This window comes from Caretta caretta, chromosome 6 (assembly GCF_965140235.1).
Source record: "Caretta caretta isolate rCarCar2 chromosome 6, rCarCar1.hap1, whole genome shotgun sequence".
NCBI lineage: Eukaryota > Metazoa > Chordata > Testudines > Cheloniidae > Caretta > Caretta caretta.
Window position 1 is genome coordinate 84,877,261 of NC_134211.1, and position 23,308 is coordinate 84,900,568.

The following is a 23,308-nucleotide window of genomic DNA, read 5'->3' on the forward strand; positions in this document are numbered from 1 at the left end:
TGGATCCCTGTGATCACATGCGACACACGAGCACGCAGTCTGGACAGTGCTGAGCCTCATACAGAGCCCTGATTGGCGGAGGGACCGTGGACAGAGAGCAAGTCCAGAGGAAAAGCTCTTCCCTGCGTAGAGCGACTGGCCGGCGCGGCTCCGCCATTACGGGACCCGCCCCCTGCGGCGGTGAGTGGCATCCTCCAGAGCCGCTCCGCGCTGCGATACTGACACCGGCAGCGCCTCGCCTGAGACTGGTCCGCATGGGGAAGGCAGAAAAGGCATGGCCCGCAATTGGACCACAGAGACTACGTCCCCCGCCCCGGTGCGTGCTGCGCGCCCTGCACAGGCAGCCGGGTTGCACTGCATGCTGGGAGCTGCAGTTTTCAGCGTGCGGGCAGCAGTCGTCACGGGGGCCAGGGCACGTGAGGTGTGAGCTGCAGCGAACCGTCGCCCCGCTGCCAGGGGTAGGTGGCTCCCACGGGCTCCCGCTGAGTCCAAAGGAGGCCGCTGCCTGCGCTCTGGCTCTGGATGCGGCTGAGCCGGCCCAGCTTGTGCGGGGGGTCTTAGCCCCGCGGCTCACTGCAGCGTCTCGGGGCGGCTCGGGGTGCACGTCCCGGGGGGCAGCGATCCTCTCCCGGGTCTGCGGAGAGGACGCGCACGTTGTGCTGTTGCCACAGGCCCAAGCACTCAGCCCTCACTAGTCAGGCCCAGATACTGTGAGACTGGCTTGTCAGCGTGAGGTTGGAAACGTGCAGAGCTGCTGGAGTTAGGAAGTTATTGCTGTGATGGTTTTGCCTTTGGGTGCCCAGGCTTCACATTTTCCAGCTAGTCTCTATAATCGTGCTGGCTAGAAGCTTTTTTTAAAAGTGAAAGCTGAATCCCTTGCCTAATTACACCCCTTCAGCAGTGGGGGCTTTAAGACATACACCAAATAGCGTGAAACTTGTGATAAAAATCACAAGAGTTGGCAACAAAGGTCTCTCACAAGGATCCTTTCTGCCTCCTCCAAACGCATAAGAACAGTAATGGGTCAAACTAGTGGTCCATCTAGCACCAGTATCCTGTCTTGACCGGGGCCAATGCCAGGTGCTTCAGAGGGAATGAACAGAACAGGTAATCATCAAATGATGCATCCCCTGTTGCCCATTCTGGCCCACACACCCCTTCTCTTATGGTTACACTTGCTGGATCCCAGCTATCACTATCCTTTGTGTACTTTTTAGGAAATAATAGCTTACTGGGAGGTGCCCATATTAAAAAACTTGCTTGCAGAATGGTATTGTCTCCCTCCTGAGCTATGGTTATCACTGGGAAAGCAGGTTTTGTTTAAATGGTGAGAAAAATTAATCGTCCTTTATGTTTGCAGCATGTGAATGCCTGCCTTCCCGGATGTTTATCACAAGCTATAAGTCATGAGGGAGCTTTGGTAGAAGTCCCATGTTAAAATACTGGCAGTTTATCATTGGCTTCTAGGTAAGCAAATTTTGGGTGCCAGACCATAAAATAGGTTAGGTAGGTCACTTTTTTGGTTGTAAAAATGTAAACTGAATTGTAATGTTGAAGTTACTACTCTAGAGATGTAAGTACTAATAGTGTATTGTTTGTGGTCTGTTTTCTGTAGGTAATTTCCTGATCTGATTTGGATGAAAGCGGCAGAACAGCTCTTAGTTCTTAGGAAGTTCACATCGCTGCTCCCCATTTTTATAGCACATATTTATGATAAACCTTAAACAGCCTCAGCCGTTGAGCAGGCACAATAAAGTACAGAACCGTCAAGTCTTTTTCCTGGGAAGAGAGATGCTCCTTCACCCTTTGTATTAATAGTTTGGTAGTTTAAAATATTTCTTTCTTTGGTGATTGAAGGATTTTGCTATTTTTGTTTTAATGAGAGTCTTAAAAGCTCCCTTGTGACCTTTATTCAAAAACTTTCACCGCTTGACACCCCTTAAGACTTTTACTGTAAACTTCCTCACACAAACTTCACTTCCCACTAGATCTCTCCTGGGGAGTGTTCCCCGTATATGCATTCTCCTTATCATGGCTTTCTTCCTTCCCACTAGCTTCTTGGGTTTGCAGACTTTGGGGAAATACCACATGTTTTGGCCTGTTCCAAGGCACCAACAGCTGTTTGCTGTCATCTTCCAACTTCTGAACAGGGAACATGTTAAATGTTTCCCTTTTACTACCACTTCTCCATCTGCAGTACCAGTGGATCCCAAAGCAACTCATATGCTGTCTACTAAGACCAGATCTGAAGGTAGAAATGGAGAGGAGAGGGGGGGCAAAGACAGAACAGACACCTCTTCTCCTCATCCGTTTTCCCTGTTCTCTGCTGGAGCTGCCAAGAGGAGATCAAAGAATCAAGAGGAACTGCTCATGATATCTAAAAAGAATGGTATCCGGCCACCAGAAAAACCTTTGAGTGTGGCGGAATGGGAAGAGCTGAGGGGAGAATTTAAGGGAATTAGCAAGTTTGAAGATGTAATGCTAGAGCAAATGATCAAATGCAACAGCTCCATAGATGTGGCCAAGTCCTTGTTGTCTATGGTGGCAATGAGAAAAGGTGACATCAGTTATAATTTATTGGTCAAGTACCTGGCTCTGTGTGTCCGGCAGGAGCAGATGGCAGAAGTTTGTGATGTCTATGATATAATGAAAGTCAGATTTAAGACTTTAGAAACGGGGGCCTACAGCCTTCTGATCAAGGGGCTGAATGGTTCCGATCGGTGGAGAGAGGCCTTGTTGCTACTGGAAGAGATAAAAAAAGTCATGACCCCGTCAAAAGGGAACTATGGAAATTGTATCAAAGGGGCTCTCAATAACCAAGAAATAAACTTGGCATGTGAACTGTATCATGAAATGCTGGCTAAGGATTTGATACCAAACTTGGATACGCTGCAAGTCTTTTTTGATACTGGCAAATGTGTGAAGGATAATCAGTTAAAAAGTGAACTCTTAGGAATTCTCTTGTATCTGAGAGAAAATCAACTATATCCTGGAGAAGCTCTTATGCAAAGCATAAAGCTATGGTTTGAAAGGTAAATATTATTTCAAAAGCTGTTACTGGTTAATGGGAATTGACTCTGTGATCCATTAAGACCGAAGTCCAAAAGCCAGTGTAAATCCCTGAAACCTTTTATCATTTTATGTTGTTTTTCCTTTTTTTTTTAAAAAAAAAGCACTGTCATAATCTCTTTATTTCTACTGTAAGTAGAAAATTTTGCCAGGTCTGAATTTCCTATCACAATTTTTACCTTTTCATTTTGCATTTTTCGTATAGGGTATAGGTGTAGCATATTCTGATGAGTCCCACATTTTTGTCTTCACCAGTTCTCATCCTTGGTTTGTTATGTTTAATAGCAAATACTGAACGTTGATGAGTGTCAGAATTGCCTCTGATGTACTAGGGGAGAGAAGTGGTAAATTGTACAAAATTGAGACAGTTTTCCTCTCTGGTACAAGAAAACAGCAAATGCCATGAGAAAACAAATTCTGGCTCATTCCTTCTAATATGTGTTGGCTCAGAGGGTAACCAGAGTAATTTCAGTAGAAGGCCCTGAAGTCAGCAGATGTTAGTACACAAGAATGAGATCTGTACACACAAGAATGAGATCTGTTGAATAAGAAAGTGCAGTTTTTGCATAATTGCTTCTCAGAGCAGAACTGTAATTTTAAAAAAAAAATCTTGTTAGTGGGAATAAAAGAGGACAGCCTCATCATATTTTGGTCAGGGGGAAAGCCTGCTCATGTACAGAGTTGAGTTGATGGGAGGAAGGGTAATAGGGTTTCCTGTTTTCTCTTATCTTTCAAGACAGGTAAAGAACCTCATATATCATTGTGGCCAATGCAGTGTAGTGGTGTGTGTGTTGGCACTGTGATGATGCAGTGTCAAAAGGTCCCAATGCAAGCACTGCAGAGTCAAGTTGCAGTGACTTTGTGTGGGATCCATAAAGAGACTTAGGCCTTGTAATGCTTAGTGTCACAGTGCCTAATGTCTAGGCACAGGAACAACATGGTGATCCACGAAACCAAGTTATTTGCCTAGGCTCCCTATTCAGTGAATGGGGAGAGATGGTCACCTAAGAAGTGCAATCCATAAAAGCCAGCACTGGATGGAGGGCTAGTCGACAATGGCAATGTTAAAGCACTGCTGCAGCAGCACTTTAATGTGGCTCGTGTGGTCGCGGCAGAATGCTGGGAGACAGCTCTCCCAGCGTTCTAGAAAAACCACTTCCACGAGGGGCGTAGCTCCCAGCGCTAGGGCACTGTCTACACTGGCGCTTTACAGCACTGAAACTTGCTACACTCGGGGGTGTTTTTTCACACCTGAGCAAGAATGTTGCAGTTCTGTAAAGTGTCACTGTAGACAAGCCCTTGATTAGCCAGTTGGAGATGCTGATGACGGGGTGTGTGCTAAGCCCCACTCCTCTCTCAGAGAGAGGTTCCTAAATCTGGGCTGTAGGGAGGTGCCTATATCTGCTTAATGATGCATGGATGGGAACCAGCTACCTTGAGTTAGTGGGTTTAGGTGCCTAAGCCTTTTTTTTTTTTTAATTAATTAGGCACCTGCCTCACTACGTGCAAACTGGCCAGAGGAAGTGGTGCTGGTTCCCATGCCCACTTTATAACTTTTAGTCCAGTGGTTAGCACACTTGCCTGGGATATGGAAGACTCAGGTTCAATTCCCCACTCTCTGCCAGAGGGGAAGAAAGGATTTGAACAGCAGATCTGCTTTTCAGGACGGTGCTGTAACTCGTAAGCTATTGGGTATTCTGATGCGGGGCTAACTCAAACTCTCCTAAAAGAAAAGGAGTGCTTGTGGCACCTTAGAGACTAACAAATTTATTTGAGCATAAGCTTTCGGGAGCTACAGCTCGCTGTAGCTCCCGAAAGCTTATGCTCAAATAAATTTGTTAGTCTCTAAGGTGCCACAAGTACTACTCTTCTTTTTGCGAATACAGACTAACACGGCTGCTACTCTGAAACCTGTCAAACTCTCCTGTTGAAGCTGTTCCGCTTCAAAGAGTCATTGGAGCAGAGGGACTGGACCAAAGTATTCCACCTCCGGGGGGTGTGTGCTTTAACCATTGGACTGCAGAGTTTTTGTTCTCTCTCTCTGTCTCTGTCTGGCCCAAGGCCTGTTCCACTGTGGATAAATGCTTAAGTAGTCATATGTAGGGTGTTGCACATAAGCAGGTATAACAGATGAGCCTTCATATAATTTCTCCTTATATGTAAACAGTTATTATTTTTATTTCTAGATGCAGACCAGAAAAAAATCTCTTGGCTGTACTGTAGTTAAAAAAATGATGACACAGAAGTCTAACATTATTTATATTCTATATATTTTTGTTTTTAGTATTCCAGGAGAGAAATGGGAAGGACGCTTAACTACCATTAAAAATAGGTAAATACAATATTTTATGTAAAAACTTAATAAATAATGTGTTTGGTTTTTTTTGCCATGAACTTTACTTTGATAAAACAAAGCAAAAGGACTATTTCTATTCTGTCATTTCAAATTTCTTTTTGAAATAAATTCTTTGATCATAATTTCTAACACACACTTTTTGGCGGGTGTACAGGACTTCTCAAACCCCTGAGGTGATGCCATGGATCTGCAATCCCACCCCGACAGTGCCCTTAGGAAGACTCTGAACCTGACAGTGTATGTGTCTGGTGATGGGTTTATTTATTTTGAGTTAACTTTCAGGCAGGGTTCAAAGACAGGTCTAGGGATTGCTCTTAGCTGGGAGCTAATTAGGGCCTGCATCTTAAAGAGGGTCTGGGATACACCTGTAGCAGGAGGAGAAAGCTATTTTGTTGACTATAGTGGGAAGGAAATGAGCTGCTCTGTTTGTAGGGCTGTTTGTTTATTTACTGACTGTAAACCTGTATGGGAGGTGGTTAGGAGCCAGAGACCCTTGCCAAAATTATTATTTTGGTTTAAGTAAACTGTCCCTATGTAATTGCTCAGAACCTGGCCCTACCACAGAGATTTGCACACACAAAAATGTTAATTTGCAGTATGGACAAAATCAAGGAATTGCAAAGTATTTTCCTTCATAGACAATTTAGATACATATTTCTTCAAAATATAATATACAAATATTTGTAACTTTGTGAATGTGTCTTACATATTGTCAGTCTAATTTGAAGGCCAGATTTGTCTTTCATGTGTATTGGAATTGTGTCAAAGATAGGAACATCTTTGAGTTATATGCTGCTTAGGGTTTGTAATAAAAATAGAGTGTACAGGTGCTAACTCTTTAACATTTCTCTTAGCTTTTCTTAAATGTGAGTATGTATTGCATCTGCTGCTACTGAAGTCGGGGCGGGGGGGAGGGGAGGAAACATTGACTGCTGTGGGAGCAGGAGTGGGCTGCTGTAAAGTCTGATTTTCAGCATACAGGCTGCTTGTTTTCTTCCTCCTCTAGCTTCCTGGAGCTTGTAGCTTCTTCTAGTCCTGATAATCAGGAGCTTCAGACTTAGACACTTCTGACTATTAATTTTTCTTTGAGAGTTAGAAAGGCTGTTTGACTTCCCAAGGTCAGTTATGGAAAGCTCTAATTCTCTTCCACTTAGGGATTCCACATGGCAATTGGTATGCTGGATCCAAACATCAGCTTGTTAAGTCTGATGTTATCCCTACCACTCCAGAAAATAATTGAACAGTGCACCTAACTGTCAGGGAACGGTGTGTGTGGGAGAGAAAAAACGTTCTTTCCTAAACCATGCAGAGGTGTAATCAGCTTTAATTCCTGAGGGGAATGTATGCTACTTTTACCCTGCAGGACCCTGCATCCAACTGTGTGCTAAAAACAATGTTACCCTGAATTGTCACTGAAATTTACCTCATAGGAGGTTCGTTGGTTATGCTGCTCTTAGAACACCTACTCAGCAGGCTTTGGCTCTTGGGGAAACAATGTTATGAATTTGTTAAACAAAGCATAATGTGACTTTACTTTATTCTACGATTAGATCTTTCTAACTAATATAAAGTGATACTGGAAAAAGATTCAAGGTTTAAATATGCCAGCTGTAACAAAGTCTGTAAATGATAACTTTAATAATTTTGGTGGAGACTCAATAATTTTTGGGGTCTTTCTTGTGGGCTCTTAAATTGTGGAGTTTTAACAAGGTCGTTCTAATTTTTGCCTGTTGTATTTAGAATTATTTATCAGGAGTTTAGATTATTTAAATAGCCAGACATCTGATTAATATAGATGTGTGGCTTAGGCCTGTGATAGCAACCAGTGGGTTGAGTATGTGGAATGTATTAAAAGTTGCTCATTGTTAGTGTGTGAAGTCAGCAAATACACTGTCCGCACAGTAATTTATGCAATCTTGGAATATTTTTTGCTTATGGTCTGTGTTTTGATATAGACCAGAAGTCTGGTTGTTGTGCCAATTAGGTATTTGTGGTTGTGTTGGGTAAGAAATATACTTCGGCTCACTCTTCGCTTTTCTCTGTGCAAAAATCAGGGGAGAATGACTTGCTGTTTCTTAACATTTAAAGCTCAAAATCTATGGCAGTGTTCTAGGACTATGCAGATCAGAACTTCACAAATTGATTGATGTAAAAAAGAATGATCCCTCCTTCAGTTCAAAGCATGCACAGCTGGATGAATGTAAGCCTCTGAACAGAGCATCGTAGAGGGGAAAATGTGAAACATCAACATTCTACTTTGCATCTATGAAAAGACTTAAGTGAGAGGAGGCAAGGAAAAATCCTTTTGTCTGGCAGCCTGGAACAACCAAAGAACTGGTCAGGATAAATGACATTTTATGTACTGCCTACTGGACAACCTGCTGACTTGTACTTAAAAATCCTGGAGACAGTGGTTGGCATGTGCAATCTGAGGATGAAAACAGGTCTTCTACCTCATATTTTTTATAAAAGCCCTCAAAGTTTTCAGGGAGAGATCAGACATGATTAGCTTAGTTCCCCCTGTACCTACCTGGCCAAGCAACACTAAAGGGGGAATTAAGCAAAAAAAAAAGCTGATCCTTTGTTTCTTTATCCACTGCCACCTTTTACCAAAAAAGCTAAGGTTGGAATTGGTTGTAATTTTCATCCACAATCAGACATATAAGTTAGGTGGTTCACCAAGGATTTTTAAGAGTGTTAGATCATTAGTTTGTCTTTGAGGCAGGGATAGGCAACACAACTTAATTAAAAAACGTCAACAAAAACCTCATTCTGATTTCAAAGAAATTGGGGCAATCACATTTTAGTTGGGCAAATTAACTTGAGATCCGGGGTGTTCTTGTACATGGGGCATGGCTACACTTGCAGATGTAGAGTGCTTTTGAATTAAACCCGCCTTCGGAAAGCGCTGCAGTCTGTCCACATTTTTGGCACTTGCAGCAGCATTGGGAGTGGTGCATTATGGGCAGCTATCCCACAGAGTACCTCTTCCCATTCTGGCGCTGTGGCTTGTGGGAAGGGGGTGTAAGGGTGGGGCATTCTGGGTCCTGTCCCAACGCCCCGTGATGCATCGGTTCATATCCCGGAAATCCCTGTGCTTCTGTCCACATTTGGTGCCATCTTTCAACATTTTTTGTACTGCGTGCTCTGTCTTCCCTTTCGGTCTGCGGGAATGGAGCCCGAACTGCTGAGGAGTATGTTGATGAGTCTCGCAACACGTCCCGTTTGGCAGGCGAGTTATTCCTTATGAGCCAAGTGACAGTGAGGGCTCCGATGATATTGACTCGAGGAACGCATATGACACAAGTTTGTTTGTGGCATTCACGGACATGCTCACCACCATGGAATGCTGCTTTTGGGCTTGGGAAACAAGCACTGAGTGGTGGGATCACATCGTCATGCAAGTCTGGGATGACGAGCAGTGGCTACAGAACTTTTGGATGAAAAAAGCCACTTTCATGGGACTGTGTGAGGAGCTCGCCCCCACCCTACGGTGCAAGGACACGAGATTGAGAGCTGCCCTGACGGTGGAGAAGCGGCTAGCTATTGCAGTCTGGAAGCTGGAAACTCCAGACAGCTACCGATCGTTTGCTTACCAGTTTGGAGTGGGAAAGTCGACTGTTGGAATCGTGTTGATGTAAGTTTGTAGGGCCATTAACCGCATCCTGCTCAGAAGAACCATGACTCTGGGTAACATGCATGACGTTGTGGATGGCTTTGCACAAATGGGTTTCCCTACCTGCGGAGGGGCGATAGATGGCACACACATTCCAATTCTGGCACCAGCCCACCTAGCGTCCGAGTACGTTCATCGGAAGGGGTATTTCTCTATGGTTCTCCAGGCGCTTGTGGATCACCATGGATGTTTCATTGACATTAACGCAGGCTGGCCCGGAAAGGTGCATGACGCACGCATCTTTCGGAACACTGGCCTATTCAGGAAGCTGTAAGCCGGGACTTTTTTCCCAGACTAGAAGATCACCGTAGGGGAAGTTGAAATGCCCACTGTGCTCTGTGGAGACCCCGCTTACCCTTTAATGCCGTGGCTCCTGAAACCCTACACAGGGAGCCTTGAGAGCAGCAAGGAGCGGTTCAACAACAGGCTGAGCCGGTGCAGAATGACTGTGGAGTGTGCTTTTGGCTGTTTAAAGGGCTGTTGGCGCTGTCTGTATGGGAAGCTGGACCTGGCCGATGACAGCATCCCTGTGATTATATCCGCGTGCTGTACCCTTCATAACATTTGTGAAGAGAAGGGTGAACGATTCACTCAGGCATGGAACTCGGAGGTTCAACACCTGGAGGCTGAATTTGAACAGCCAGAGAGCAGGGCTATTAGAGGGGCCCAATGCAGGGCTGCAAGGATTAGGGATGCCTTGAGGGAGCAATTTGAGGCAGAAAGCCACCAGTAATGCCCTGTGCGGGAGTGAAGTGTAGTGGTTCCAATGTTAATAGGAATCTGTGTTTGCTACGTTGGCTTACAATGCCGGTTTCTTTCCTAGGCTAAGGTATCTTCTACTTTATGCAATAATAAAGAATGTTTTCAAAGCCAAAAAATCCATTTATTGAAAAGAAACACAACTACTTGGGAAACAGAAAGGGCAAGGGGTTGGGGTGGGGAACAGTACAATCACAGATTTGCGTATGTCCTGTTATCATAGTCAGCCTTCATGTCTGGAGTGCTGTACAATGAGTGCTGCACTTCAGGATGGCTATACTGCATGGTGATGGGGGTTGAGTGCAGTGAGTAAGGGTCATAGTTTTCAGGGCTGGGTGGTGAAGCTACAGATGATGGAGGCAGCTGGTGGCGGTAAGAACCCAGATGTTGGGGAAAGTGGGTTGGAGGTGACATGGGGGCACAAGGGAAAGAGTTTTGGGACAAGGGCTGCAGGAGGGGTGGGCGTGGTAGTGCTCCGCCTGCATGGCTACGAGCTCCTGGATAGAGTCCGCTTGGCACGCCATTATCAGCCGATCCATGCTTTGCTGCCAGAGCACCACGCTTTTATGTCAGTGCTCCTCATTCTGCTGGCGGATCCTCCTTTTACTGTCCCGCTACTCCTGCACTTTTTGATTTTCATTACTTGAATGCTGCATTACTTCATGCAACATGTCTTCCTTGCTTCTACGTGGCCTCTTTCTGATTCTTTGGAGTCTTCTGGCCGATGTTAACACGGACGGCTGAGATCTCAAGGTTGCATTTGTAAAGGCAAAATGCAACACTTAACAGGCAGCATTGTTCACACCAGACAGAGCAATGATTCCCCCATACTTAAGAGCAAGCACTGTCTACACAATAGCATAATTTGCCTGTCTCAAAGCGAGCGCACATAACCCATGGGAGCCCCAAAATGGTGAGTAAGCACAGGGTCAAGTGTGACTGATTGTTTCACGGCTGTACTGTCCTCTGGGTTTCTGTGCCTTGGAGAGAGCCAACTGTGGCAGGGGGCCCCCAATACTGAACACCATCCCCATATTTTCCACAGGAGTTCATCCTGGAAGATATCTCGCTGCTGAGGGTGACCTTGGAAGCAAAGGAGGGTCTTCTGCTGCAATGTGGCTTCCACCCTGGCCCATATGCAGCTTGCCTGTACGCAGCAACGGTCCCCTTGCCCCTCACAGCACAGTGTCGCGGACAAGTTAGCCTTACTGGGACAAGGACCACAGTGGCTCTCCCGAGAAACCTGCGCAAGCGCATTGCCCAAGTTCTGGATGAGACCTTTGAAGAGATCACTGAGGCCGATTACCGAGATGTGAGAGAGGACATCAATGCTGCATCTAGGCATGCATGCAGCCCTAACCCTCCTCGCCCCAAGAGCCCACACCGAATAACTTCCTTCCCAAAATAAAAGCCACTTACCGGGCACCTCCTCTGGTGTTTGTCCTTCACCAAGCACCAGCCGCCGCCACTGGCTACCTTCCTCCTGGCTTGAGAACAGCTCCTGGCCGCATGCATCTAGGGATTTCAGGGTGTCTTCCTCCGCCTCGGAACCCTCGGTCCCACTTTGCTCCTGCTCCTCCTCCTCCTCCCGCTTTGTTGAACTGGGCTCTGAAGTGTCCATGGTGGTACTCAGAGTGGAGGTGGAGTCGCACCCAAGTATTGTGTCCGGCTCTTTGTAGAAATGGCAGGTCGCGGGAGCAGCACCGGAGTGGCTGTTTGCCTCGCAGGCTTTGCGGTAGGCATTCCGCAGCTCCTTCACTTTAACGCTGCACTGCAGTGCGTCCCGGTCATGGCCCCTTTCCATCGTGTCCCTTGATATCGGCCCGAAGGTATCGTAATTCCTATGGCTGGAGCGCAGCTGGGACTGGACAGCTTCCTCCTCCCAAACACTGATGAGGTCCAGCATCTCACCATTGCTCCATACTGGGGATTGCCTGGTGTGTGGAGGCATGGTCACCTGGAAAGGTTTGCTGAGAGCACTCCACGCCTTGCTGAGCAAACAGGAAGGGGATTTTCAAAATTCCCAGAGAATTTAAAGGGTGGGTCTGACGGTTGGTCACCTGAGGGCAGGACAGTAGAGTTCAAAGTGATGACCAGAGTGGCTAGAACAGGCATTGTGGGGTACTTCTGAAGGCCGATCAGAGCTCACTAATAGACCAGGGCATCCACACTGGCGCTGCGACTCTCCAGCAGGGGCGCACAAAACGTTATTCTACTCGCCGAGGTGGAGTACCAGGAGCACTCTAGCCGCAGAGTCAGAGCGCTCTACGTGCCTTGCTAGTGTGGACGGGTAGTGAGCTAGTGCGTCCGGGGCTCCTTTAATGTGCTCTAACTCACAAGTGTGCCCATGGACTTGGGGGATTTTAAAATATTTTTTCCCAAGTATGGTATGTATTGAAAGAATGTGGAGAAACTGGAAAGGGTACAGAGATGAACAACAAAGATGATTAAAGGGATGGAATGCAAGCCATATGAGCAAAGGCTGAAGGAACTACGTATGTTTAGTTTGAAAAAGAGGAGATTAGGGCAGCCTTCAAATATTTGAAAGGCTACCATAAAAAAAGATGGAGAAAAGTTGCTCTCTTGCCACTGAGGGCAGGACAAGAGGCAATGGGTTCAAATGGCAGCATAGCAGATTTAGCTTAAATCTCTTGAAAAAACTTCATAACTGTAAGAACAGTAGGACAATGGAACAGACTGCGTAAGGAGATTGTGAAAGCTCCTTCACTGGAGGTTTTCAAAAGGAGGCTGAATAGTCATCTGTCTTGGATGATTTAGACCCAACAAATCTTGCATCTTGGCAGAGGTAATGACCCTTGCGATCCCTTCTAACCCTCTTATTCTTTGCCTGGAACATGCTTTACATGATACATCTCTAATGGATTTTGAGCTGCTCAGTATTTAATTTATAAATAGTGTATGTTGACCTGGTTATTGGGATGTTTACTATCTGAATATATCAGTTTAGTTTAATAGGGGGTAGCTGGCAAAATGGGATCTTTGCAGTGCCTTCCACATCTACACTGCTACATTGAGCAGTGCAGTGTCTCACTACCTCCTCTCTGCTGCCTCCTTCCTGCCAGAGCCTTTCCTTAGTGAAAGGCTCCTGCTGTGAGGAGTTGCCAGAATCTTTTCCTGATGCTTCCCACCCTGCCAGAGTCTCACCCCTGCACAGTCCAGGGCAGCAGGTTTGTATAACTTTTGGTGGTGCCCAGAATGGGTCCAAGTCCCGCCCCCCACACCTGCCTTGTAAGCCAATATATATTTTTTAAAATAATGTAAAAATGGCATGGAAACAGTAAGCATTTTAACAGTTGCCCTATATTGGACAATGTGGGGGGCTGTGGGCTCTGGCTGAGGGTGCAGGCTCTGGGGTGGGGCTGAGGATGAGGGGTGTGGGAGGGGCTCAGGGCTAGGGCAGAGAGTTGGGGTATGGGGCGATGAGAGCACTGGCTGGGGATGTGGGCTGTGGGAGGGGCTCAGGGCTAGGGCAGAGGGTTGGGGTGAGGAGGGGTGAGGGCTCTGGCTGGGGGTGTGAGCTCTGGGGTGGGGCTGGGGATGAGGACCCCAGGATGCAAGCAGGCTACCCCGGGGCCAGGGCCAGAGCCAGAGAGGAGGGCTCCACGGTCCCCCCAGCCCTCTCCCTACTGGCAGCAGAGAGCTCTCTCCCGCCTCTTCCCTTCCCCCACCCCCAGCAGCAGCACACTCACCCTGCACTGTCATTGCACATGCTCCTAGGGGCCGGGCCCCTCTTAGGGAGGTGGGCGGGGCATGGGGACGCTCCCCGGGAGGCGCGTGGACTGGCAGGCAGGACCAGGAGAGAGACCTGGCTCCAAACATTGATGGAGCCGGGCCCTGATTTTGCTGGAGCCCATATAACTCGCTGCCCCTGTGCACAGTTAAAAGTTCCAGCAGTGGGGAAAGACTATGTCAAAGCGGGAGTCAGCAAGGAAAGGCTCAGGTAGCTCAGTCAATGCTTTAGTCAATTTTAGGCTATTTCTGTGATCCCCTCTGTAGTATCTGATCATTTGAGTTTTTAATGTATTTTGTCTTTGCAACACACTTATGAGGCAGAAAAGTACAGATGGGGATAACTGAGATAGAGAAAGACTAAATGTATTTTCCAAGGTCACGGAGGAAGTTTGTGGTAGTGCTTGTAATTGAATGCTGTTCTCCCAAGCCACAGCGTAGGGCTGTAATCACTGGACCATCTTTCCTCTCCCTTCGCTACTAGGACCTCTGGCACAGAAATTGACCCCTAAATGTCCCCAAGGATCTGATCCAGAACCCACTGAAGTCAGTTGGAGCATTTCCATTGATTTCCATAGGTTTTGGATCTGGCCCAAACTGGGCACAAGTCATTTTCTGATTACTTATTTATTTTTTGTTTGCACAGAAAGAGGCATGCATAGTCAGTTAATAAATGAAAGTGAATTTTAACATATGGATCTTTTACAATTCTTATTCACACACATGCATACTTTGTTTGTGGTTTTATTACCGTTACAGTGGAAAATGTCCAGTTTGTAACCAAAACCTGGAATCTATTAATCTGAGCCAAGAAGAGTACAATGCACTCAAGGAAAAAATAATGAAAGATGTGATCCAGGGAACTGATACATTCAGGAAGACGACTCCTCAGGTAGGTCTCAAGGGCCTTCAGGTTTATTGACTGGAGAGTCAGAAGTGACTAATGTTTAATAGGTCTAAGAGCCATAATAATTTTTTTAACACTTAATTTTATATTAAGGATTTTTTTAAAAAGTTGTCATGCTAATACTATACATTTTCACTGATTTATAGTAAAATGTATTTGAGAATTCATTTCGACATTCTGCTTATAATCATATACATTTATTCTTAATCTCACTTATGATTTTGGTCCTTCAATTCCTTCAGTATATCTTTAATTTTTGTCTTAATCAGTAAGAAACTCACAAATATTTTAATAACCTGCCTACATTTTCTCCACAATTTAATAACATGAATCCAAGTGCTGAACTCTCCATTTCTCCCTTCACCCTCATAATTTTTCACATCTTTCTAGTTGGTCATTTGAGGAGAGGATACGTGGACTAGAATGATTACATTTTTAGTAGTAAATGTTAATAAATGTCAATTTCTTCCCCATCCAAAAACCAGTGGAAAATATTCCATGATTCATGAATGAAATTTTCAAAGGAGAAGTTTAAAAATACCTAGGTTGCCCTAGCAAAAAAGGGAAGTCTCTGCCATCTCATTAAATATTGTTTATTTCTGAAACTTATATTTATTAAATCTTGAATGCTGGATTTTTCAATAGTGCAATAGTTTAAGTCAAAACTAGGAAAAATATTTTAAAATAAACATCAATATTACCTATCAAAATTCACAAGAAATTAACACTAACCTCGCAGTCCTAAATTTACATGGGCTATAGTAATATATCATCTGCAGTGGGAACATCTTGCTTTGAACAGGGATCACTGCATAAATACAATACGTACAAATCATGGTCAAATGCTCTTCTTACGTTTTCTTTTTTTGCTTTGCTTTGCAAGTCCTTACTCATCATTATGTGTTGACTTTAGCAAACAAGCAGCCTGGATACTTAATGGAGTTGAAAGATAAAAGACCGCTAGATGGAGCCAGTGCCACATCTGAGAAATTTTGTTTGCTGACATTTAATAGTAACAAGATCAAACCATTATGAGAATGCTGGGCTTTGCTGTTGGTAGTGCCAGAGTTCAGCTCCAACCTCTGTAGCGGATAGCTCTGGTGATCTTTAGGGAGTACAGCAGCTCCAGCTCTCTAGCACTCTTGCAGGTGAAGAAGCCCTACCAAACCCAGGAGAGTGGGGCATTACGGGGCCCATCACTGGAGGGCTATCCATGTCTCCACTTACTACTTCATTCCTGCTGTCTTTCGTGGCACCACCTAAATCTTTGCCTCCCCACTGTTCATGCACATCATCAGAAAGGTCAGGGGTGGCATCCTGATTCCCCACAATACACTTGTCAGATTGGCACTTCCCCTGCTGGTGTTCAACAGAGAATTTATTGCATAGAGAAGCCATATAAAGAGCTGGGCTGATTCTTCATCTCCTGTATTGGTCTCAGGGACGAGTTCCCCACCCCTGTCATCCTGCCCCCAAGAGGATGGAGGGAATATATTGCAGATGATACTAAACTGGGAGGAGTGGTAGATATGCTGGAGGGGAGGGATAGGATACAGAAGGACCTAGACAAATTGGAGGATTGGGCCAAAAGAAATCTGATGAGGTTCGATGAGGTTCAATAAGGATAAGTGCAGGGTCCTGCACTTAGGATGGAAGAACCCAATGCACAGCTACAGACTAGGGACCGAATGGCTAGGCAGCAGTTCTGCGGAAAAGGACCTAGGGGTGACAGTGGATGAGAAGCTGGATATGAGTCAGCAGTGTGCCCTTGTTGCCAAGAAGGCCAATGGCATTTTGGGATGTATAAGTAGGGGCATAGCGAGCAGATTGAGGGACGTGATCGTTCCCCTCTATTCGACATTGGTGAGGCCTCATCTGGAGTACTGTGTCCAGTTTTGGGCCCCACACTTCAAGAAGGATGTGGATAAATTGGAGAGAGTCCAGCAAAGGGCAACAAAAATGATTAGGGGTCTGGAACACATGAGTTATGAGGAGAGGCTGAGGGAGCTGGGATTGTTTAGCCTGCAGAAGAGAAGAAAGAGGGGGGATTTGATAGCTGCTTTCAACTACCTGAAAGGGGGTTCCAAAGAGGATGGCTCTAGACTGTTCTCAATGGTATCAGATGACAGAACGAGGAGTAATGGTCTCAAGTTGCAGTGGGGGAGGTTTAGATTGGATATTAGGAAAAACTTTTTTACTAAGAGGGTGGTGAAACACTGGAATGCGTTACCTAGGGAGGTGGTAGAATCTCCTTCCTTAGAGGTTTTTAAGGTCAGGCTTGACAAAGCCCTGGCTGGGATGATTTAACTGGGATTTGGTCCTGCTTCGAGCCGGGGGTTGGACTAGATGACCTTCTGGGGTCCCTTCCAACCCTTATATTCTATGATTCTGTGATTCTAATAGAACTTGTCCCTAAACCCAGTATGCTGGCAAGAGCTGCTGGAAGAGGAGCTGAGCTGTTATCTACACACCTGTCACAGCTTCAGCTGTCAGTTCTCCCCTTCTCTTCTTCCTGTCCTTGCCAAGCCTCTTGTTGAATGGATTAGGGTGAAGCTGGAAGTACAGTTAACAGCTCAGCTAGGAAGCTTGTGCTCTCTGCTAGCAGTGTATAGATTGCCAGCTTTCTGTCATTCCATTCCGTAGTGCCAAAAAGAAGGTCTGATAACTTTTCATATTTCAGATTTTAGACCTCTGATGATACCATGCACTAGATGTCAACAAGAAGAGTCTAGCTATATAAGTTCCATGATTACCTTACTTACTGTTTCTTCCCTATTTGTGTACAGAAAAAGCATTAGATGTTTGAAACTTTTAAAACACCTAATTCTAGGGTACCCATTGTCTCTGAACCCCATTGTTCAAGTATCTTCATATTTTTCCCACAAAGTTTATCCTGGCTTCAGATTTATCCTCCCAACTTTCAAACTGATCTGACTTCTTTTGTGAATTTTACAGGGGCTACAGAATCAGCTTTAAAAAAATGTAGCAGCAACCTTAATATTGTCAAATGGCTACTGCTGCTCCATAGTACTAAAATTTAAACAAGAATTGGGAAGAATTGTTGCATGGTAACATGAGCAATACCACCTATTTTTTAGAATTCCTCAGAGAAATCCTGGTAAAGTAACGGGTTTATATTTCTCTGATTCCTTAACTAGTTAAGCTAATTTATGAAGTTTGTTTGGGTATGTTTATGTTGGAGCTGGGAGATGCAATTTTCAGCTTGAGTAGATGTACCCAGCCAGCCCTGATCCAGCTAGCATGATAAAACCAGAAGTATAGCTGCAGCAGAGTGATGGGCTGGCTGTCCTGAGTATGATCCCATCTGAGATCATGGAGCTAGCCCATCCCCTTACTCATGCTGCAGTGGCTACGCTTGTATTTTTAGCACAATAGCCCAATCAGAACTAGCACAGGTATGTCTGTTGGAGCAGGAAATTATACCTTGCTGCTCTGGTGTACAGCTCATACCCTTTGAGTCCCAGTTTGAGGCCTGTGGGGAATCAGGGTCTCTTTTGTCTCGTTAACCAGGTTACATCAATAGTACCTTACACCATGAGTGTTCCCTCTTGAGTCAGTGGAGCTACTGATGGGGTCCGGTGCTATTCCTTGGGAGGAAGGATATCCCTGTGCAGGCCTGGGAAATGGGGAATAAAAAATTGTTGGGAGTTAGACTAGATGACCCTTGTGACCCTTTCTAACCCTATGATTCTATTATCACGGTTCAGCTTCGAGTTTGGTTTAGTTGGTAACCTTCTTCCACTTGTTCTCCATGAATGCACAGCAGTTAGGGCCATATTCCCTATTTCCATTACCCACCCAGCTGGCTGCAGAACCATTTGGAGTATGTAGGAGAGGGAGAGCAGGTCACATATTGAACTACCCCCTGGCAGTGGGGGACCTAATTGAATAGTGTGCTAGGCCCCGGATTTGTTTGAACTAGCCCCGATACCAGGACTGTAATCTGCATTGGGAACCATTGTTGTTTCTGTACTGTCTTCATCTGTTGACTGCTAGTTGAAAATCTGTTCTATTGAATTTTCTATAGTGGTGAAGGCCTGCCAGTTGTTCTTACCATTGGCTAATAGAGGGAATACCACAGAGAATTGCAGGTTGATCATCTTTTCATTACTGTAGGCTGAGTAGGCCCTGGTCAAAATCCCGACATATCCTGACACTTAAAATCTCAATATCCCTCGAATACAACATTCATGTCATACATATCTGTGTGTGCACTTGTACAACTTTTTGTGCCCATTCTTGGGTGGGTTAGTCCACTACTATTTCTCATGTGGAAGTTTAGGCTGCACAGATGTCCCATCTGCTTCCTCCATTGTGGAGAGGGGAGGAAATCAGGCCACGCTGAATTTCCAGAATTTTCCTCTTTTTTGGGGGAGGTTTGGGCCACCTGGTCCCTGTATGTGGTTCTTTGCCTGGTTCTCCCTAAAACTGTCACCCCCTAAGGAACCAGAGGATCTTTGTGTCCCTAGTTGCTAGCGATGGGTGAGAGGATTGATAGGCAAGGGAGGAAATGGAAAGATTGTTGGGTTTATTTTTAGTCTATTTGTTTTGCCCTAGAGTGCTCTGCAGTTGTTGGCATGACTTATCCCTGCTTAAAGTAAAGCACTTCTTACTTGGTACTGACTTCAATCTAGAGTTCACTGTGAAAGCATTTGTCATCTTCCCTGCATTTATAATGACCTTCTCCCTAACCCCCAAAGTAACATGCCACTTTAGGACTACTTACAAAGCATCTATACCGTATTGAACTGAGTCTTTAGGGACAGTGTATACATCATTGTGGAGAAAGAATTAGAGACTATATTCTCAGTTTAAAAAATAGTCTACTTGGCTTTAAGCGTTGGTATAGTGAAAATAGCCCTTGCTTGTAAAATACACTGTGGAGTAACTCAAATCTGCTTTATTCACCTTTTCTCTCTTTCTTTATTCCCCTTTGCTGTTTGTACCTTTTGCTCATCCACTACTGCTCTTCTCTGACCTTCTCCCAATCCTGGTATTACTGGTGCAAATACTCCCTCCTTTTTTAATTGTCAAGACATATTGAACTGCCATCCTGTATCACACCACCTCCGTGATTTACTGTCTTATTATGAAACTCAGACAAGTTCAGAGAATAGGACACAGGCCTGGAAGGCAGGAAAACTCGGTTTTGTTTCTGATTCTGCTGTTAAGTTTTTGTGATCTTGCAGAAGTCCACTTATCTTTCTGTGTCTCAGTTTTTCCCACCTGCCTGATGGGCATAATGACACCTACTCATCTTTATAAAGTACTCAGAGATCTATGGTAGAAAAGAACTATATCAGGGCCAAGTATTGTTACTGCTGTTTTTTGTCTTATCTATATCTTTTGATATATTCCTTTTTCTTTTATTTCTCTGTAATCCTATTTATTTAAGCTATGAAACATACTGGAATAAAGTTTATATGAAAGATGATTGACTTCAGTGGTGCTGGCGTGTGTGCTGTACAGTTCACTTCACCTTGTAGTTCATATTAGAAATGTTAACACTCTTGAGTAAGCAGTCATGCTTATCTGTCATTTGAGTTGTTATACAATTAACACTTGAAACCCTATTATTAGTAGTAGTTGTCATAAGTAGGAAATTATTGACTGAATTTGAAGCTATAGTGATAGCTCTGTATGGCCCTGCAGGATTTTTTTAGCCAAATGAGTGTAATGTGCTCTGTAATGGCTTAGTGTGTTCTTTTTTTCTTTCTTTTTATGATCAAAATCGGGGTTCATACTATCTTCTTTCCAATTATTGGTCAATAACCAGAGCTTGAAAAACTTTTCAGGAAGCTTGTTTGTGAAAGCTCTGTGTGACAAAGTTCCTCCTCTGCCTTGGTGGGTCCTGCGCTTATTGGCAGATTTGCTCGCCTCAGAGGTTCACGGCAGCCCTCAGTTTGGTCACTTTCGTGGCTCAAATCTGCCATTCAGTCAGTTAGCCTCATCACTGGCCAGCATGGGGAAAGGAAGAAGTAGGAAGTTAGGGGAATGAAGGGAATCCAGGCCCGCCCTCTACTCCAGGTTCCAGCCCAGGGCCCTGTGGATTGCAGCTGTCTACAGTGGCTCCTGTAACAGCTGTGTGAAAGTTTGAGTTTGATTGGTCCAGTATCTTTCCATCGTGTGAAAACTAAAGTTACTATGTAAATATGCAGGCCGGCTTCTTAAGTGGAGTTGCCCATTGGAAGCACATTACACAAAAGGTTCAGTGTCTGAACTAGGTTCCAATAGGTTTAAGGGTGGAATTGAGAAAGTATTAGCATTAACCTATAAAGTTCTAAATTGTTTCGTAACTGGATGATAATCAGGAGGATGTGATTTTTAAGGGTCCAACCTCCCCATGGCCTTCCTTCCAACACCTTCTTTATTCTCACCACAGGACCTTCCTCCTGGTGTCTGATAATGCTTGTACTTCTCAATCTTCCAGTAGTCTGCCTTCTCACTCTCAGCTTCTTGCGCCTATTGCTCCCAGCTCCTCGCACGCAGGCCACAAACTGAAGTGAGATCCTTTTTAAACCCAGGTGCCCTGATTAGCTTGCCTGTCTTAATTGATTCTGGCAGCTTCTTGATTGGCTGCAGGTGTTCTAATCAGCCTGTCTGTCTTAATTGTTTCCAGAAAGTTCCTGATTGTTCTGGAGCCTTCCCTGTTGGGAAACGGGACCTCCCTCGCTTGCTCCTCAGCTATCTGCTTTCTATTCTTTCCTAAAGCCCCCTGGCCTGGATTTTTCTTACTTTGTGACCCTGCCTTAGTTTCCCCCCCCCCCCCCCCGACTGGGCCAGACGCTTTTTTGTTTTGTTTTGTTTTTTTGCCGTTTTTCTTTGCTGCCGTTTGAGTGCTGGTCGGCTGCCAGCTTGCCGCCGGCACCCTCCCCCCCCCCCCCCCACGCCTGCTCTCGGGCGCAGCTATTTGTCTTAGCTGAAACCCCTGGAGGAGGGGAGGGAAGATTGCCGACCCGCTATCCGGAGGGGGGAGTGGAAGCCCCCAGACCCAGCCGTTTTGCTGTCAGCTCGGAATTTCTTCTTATCTCTGCAACATTCTCGGCCTGCCGGAAGCCTTGGTACACAGCCAACAAAGCTGGAGAAGAAGATAGAGGACAGAGAAATCACCCAGGGAAGCTACAGATCATCGTGGAGGGGGCCGTAAGACTGAGTAATTCTTTGAATTATACTCTCGTGAGGGGGAGTTTGGCTGTGGTTTAATTGCGTTTGCGTGGCACAGGGGGTGTAGCACGGAGCTGCCCCCCGATCCATCGGTGCCCCCCCCTAACATTATTACAACTGTCACGGCCCCCCGCCGTCCATCCTTGCTGGCAACCTGCCATCTGCCTTCGGATCCAGCTGTTTGCTTTGAACTTTGCCTTTCGGACCGGACATAACAGGCAACCAAACGAGACTCTTTGGGCAAACGTGCGTGGGTCCACACCCATGCCCACCCGGACTGTTTACCCCACAGCTTGCCCCTATCACCGGACCCCGATTTCTGTTTTTCCCCCCTTCCAATCCAACCCATATGGTACCCCCCCCCGCCTGCAGCCCAGCAGGGAGGAGCAGTTAATCTGCTTCCCCCTCCTCCTTCTGGTGTCTCCCAGTCTCTCCCTGCTCACAATGGCGGGGAATGAGAGGGGCGAGGCCCCTCTAACAATATCAGTTGTCCCTACCCCCCTGCCCAACCCCCAAGGCCCCCCCCCCGCCACTGTTAAAACACCTGCCACCGCCCCCGCTGGGGCACCGGCAGCAGGAGGCACCGGGGCGATTACTGCCGCTGCTGCGTCCACCGCCCCCCCAGATTCTAGGAACCCCCCCCCCACTTGGCCGGAAAGGCCAGGGCGGGAAGAAAGGAAAGGGCCCCGCTAAAACCACTAGGCCCTCCATGGCAGGGGCTGCCCCCACCGCTGTGGCCTCGTCATCGACCATGGCGTCCCTCCCTGCTGTTCCCTCCACCAGCTCTGCGAACGTTCCTCCCCCGGCCCCCAGGACGTATGCCCGGGCGGTGGCAGGCTCCCCCCTGCCTGCCGCCTCGTCATCTCGCCCACCCACTGCCTCCGCTACCATCACCAGCAGCCGGGGCCCCTTCCCCACCTTGACCAGGAGGCATGGTGTCCGTTGCCTCCTGGTGCCCGCCTCGCCCCACGTGGAGACATACGTGCAGGCGTTGGCGAAGGTGGTAGGACCCACGGCTATTGTGGCGGCCTCCAAAATGTATGGGAAGGTTGTTTTTTTCTTAGCTTCGGAGACTGCCGCCCAGGAGGCGGTGGAGAGGGGCCTGGCGGTGGGGGGGGTGTTTGTCCCCCTAGAGCCGCTAGAAGACCTGGGCGTTCGCCTCGTCCTCACCTCCATTCCTCCCTTTTTACCCAATGCTGCCCTTTTACCCGCTCTCTCCACCCTGGGGAAACTTGTCTCTGTCATCAGCCCTCTCCCGTTGGGCTGCAAGGACCCCACCCTCCGTCATGTCCTTTCGTTCCGCCGGCAAGTGCAGCTTCTGCCGCCGGCAGTGGCGCGTGACGGAGAGGCGCTCGAGGGGTCCTTCCTAATCCCTTACCAAGGAGCCCGCTATCGGGTCTTTTACTCCACGGGAGAGGCCCGGTACTACCTCTGCCGCTCAGCGGGGCATCTCCACAGAGACTGCCCCTTGGCCCAGCGGGGAGGGGCACCCGGGACCCCCAAGACCCGGCAGGATATCGGCCCCGTCGTTGCCGACGCCCCTGGCCGCCCGGCACCTGAAACCAACCCTCCTCCTACTCGACCCGCTGCTGTTCCCGTCCGGGCC

At 46.5% G+C, this 23,308-nt stretch overlaps 1 protein-coding gene across 5 annotated transcripts in view; it reads left to right on the plus strand.

Annotated features, from left to right (window-relative positions):
• Nucleotides 1-64: 64 nt before the first annotated feature.
• PRORP (protein only RNase P catalytic subunit) overlaps nt 65-23,308 on the plus strand; it is a 111,300-nt gene continuing 88,056 nt past the window's right edge. The window contains exons 1-4 of one of the 5 annotated variants that reach the window (XM_048855677.2): nt 65-180; nt 1,616-3,032; nt 5,354-5,401; nt 14,370-14,502. In XM_048855677.2, the coding sequence (XP_048711634.2) occupies nt 2,032-3,032; nt 5,354-5,401; nt 14,370-14,502 (1,182 nt within the window). In that variant the 5' untranslated portion in view covers nt 65-180; nt 1,616-2,031. The other 4 variants (XM_048855673.2, XM_048855674.2, XM_048855675.2 and 1 more) reach the window with 4 other exon arrangements.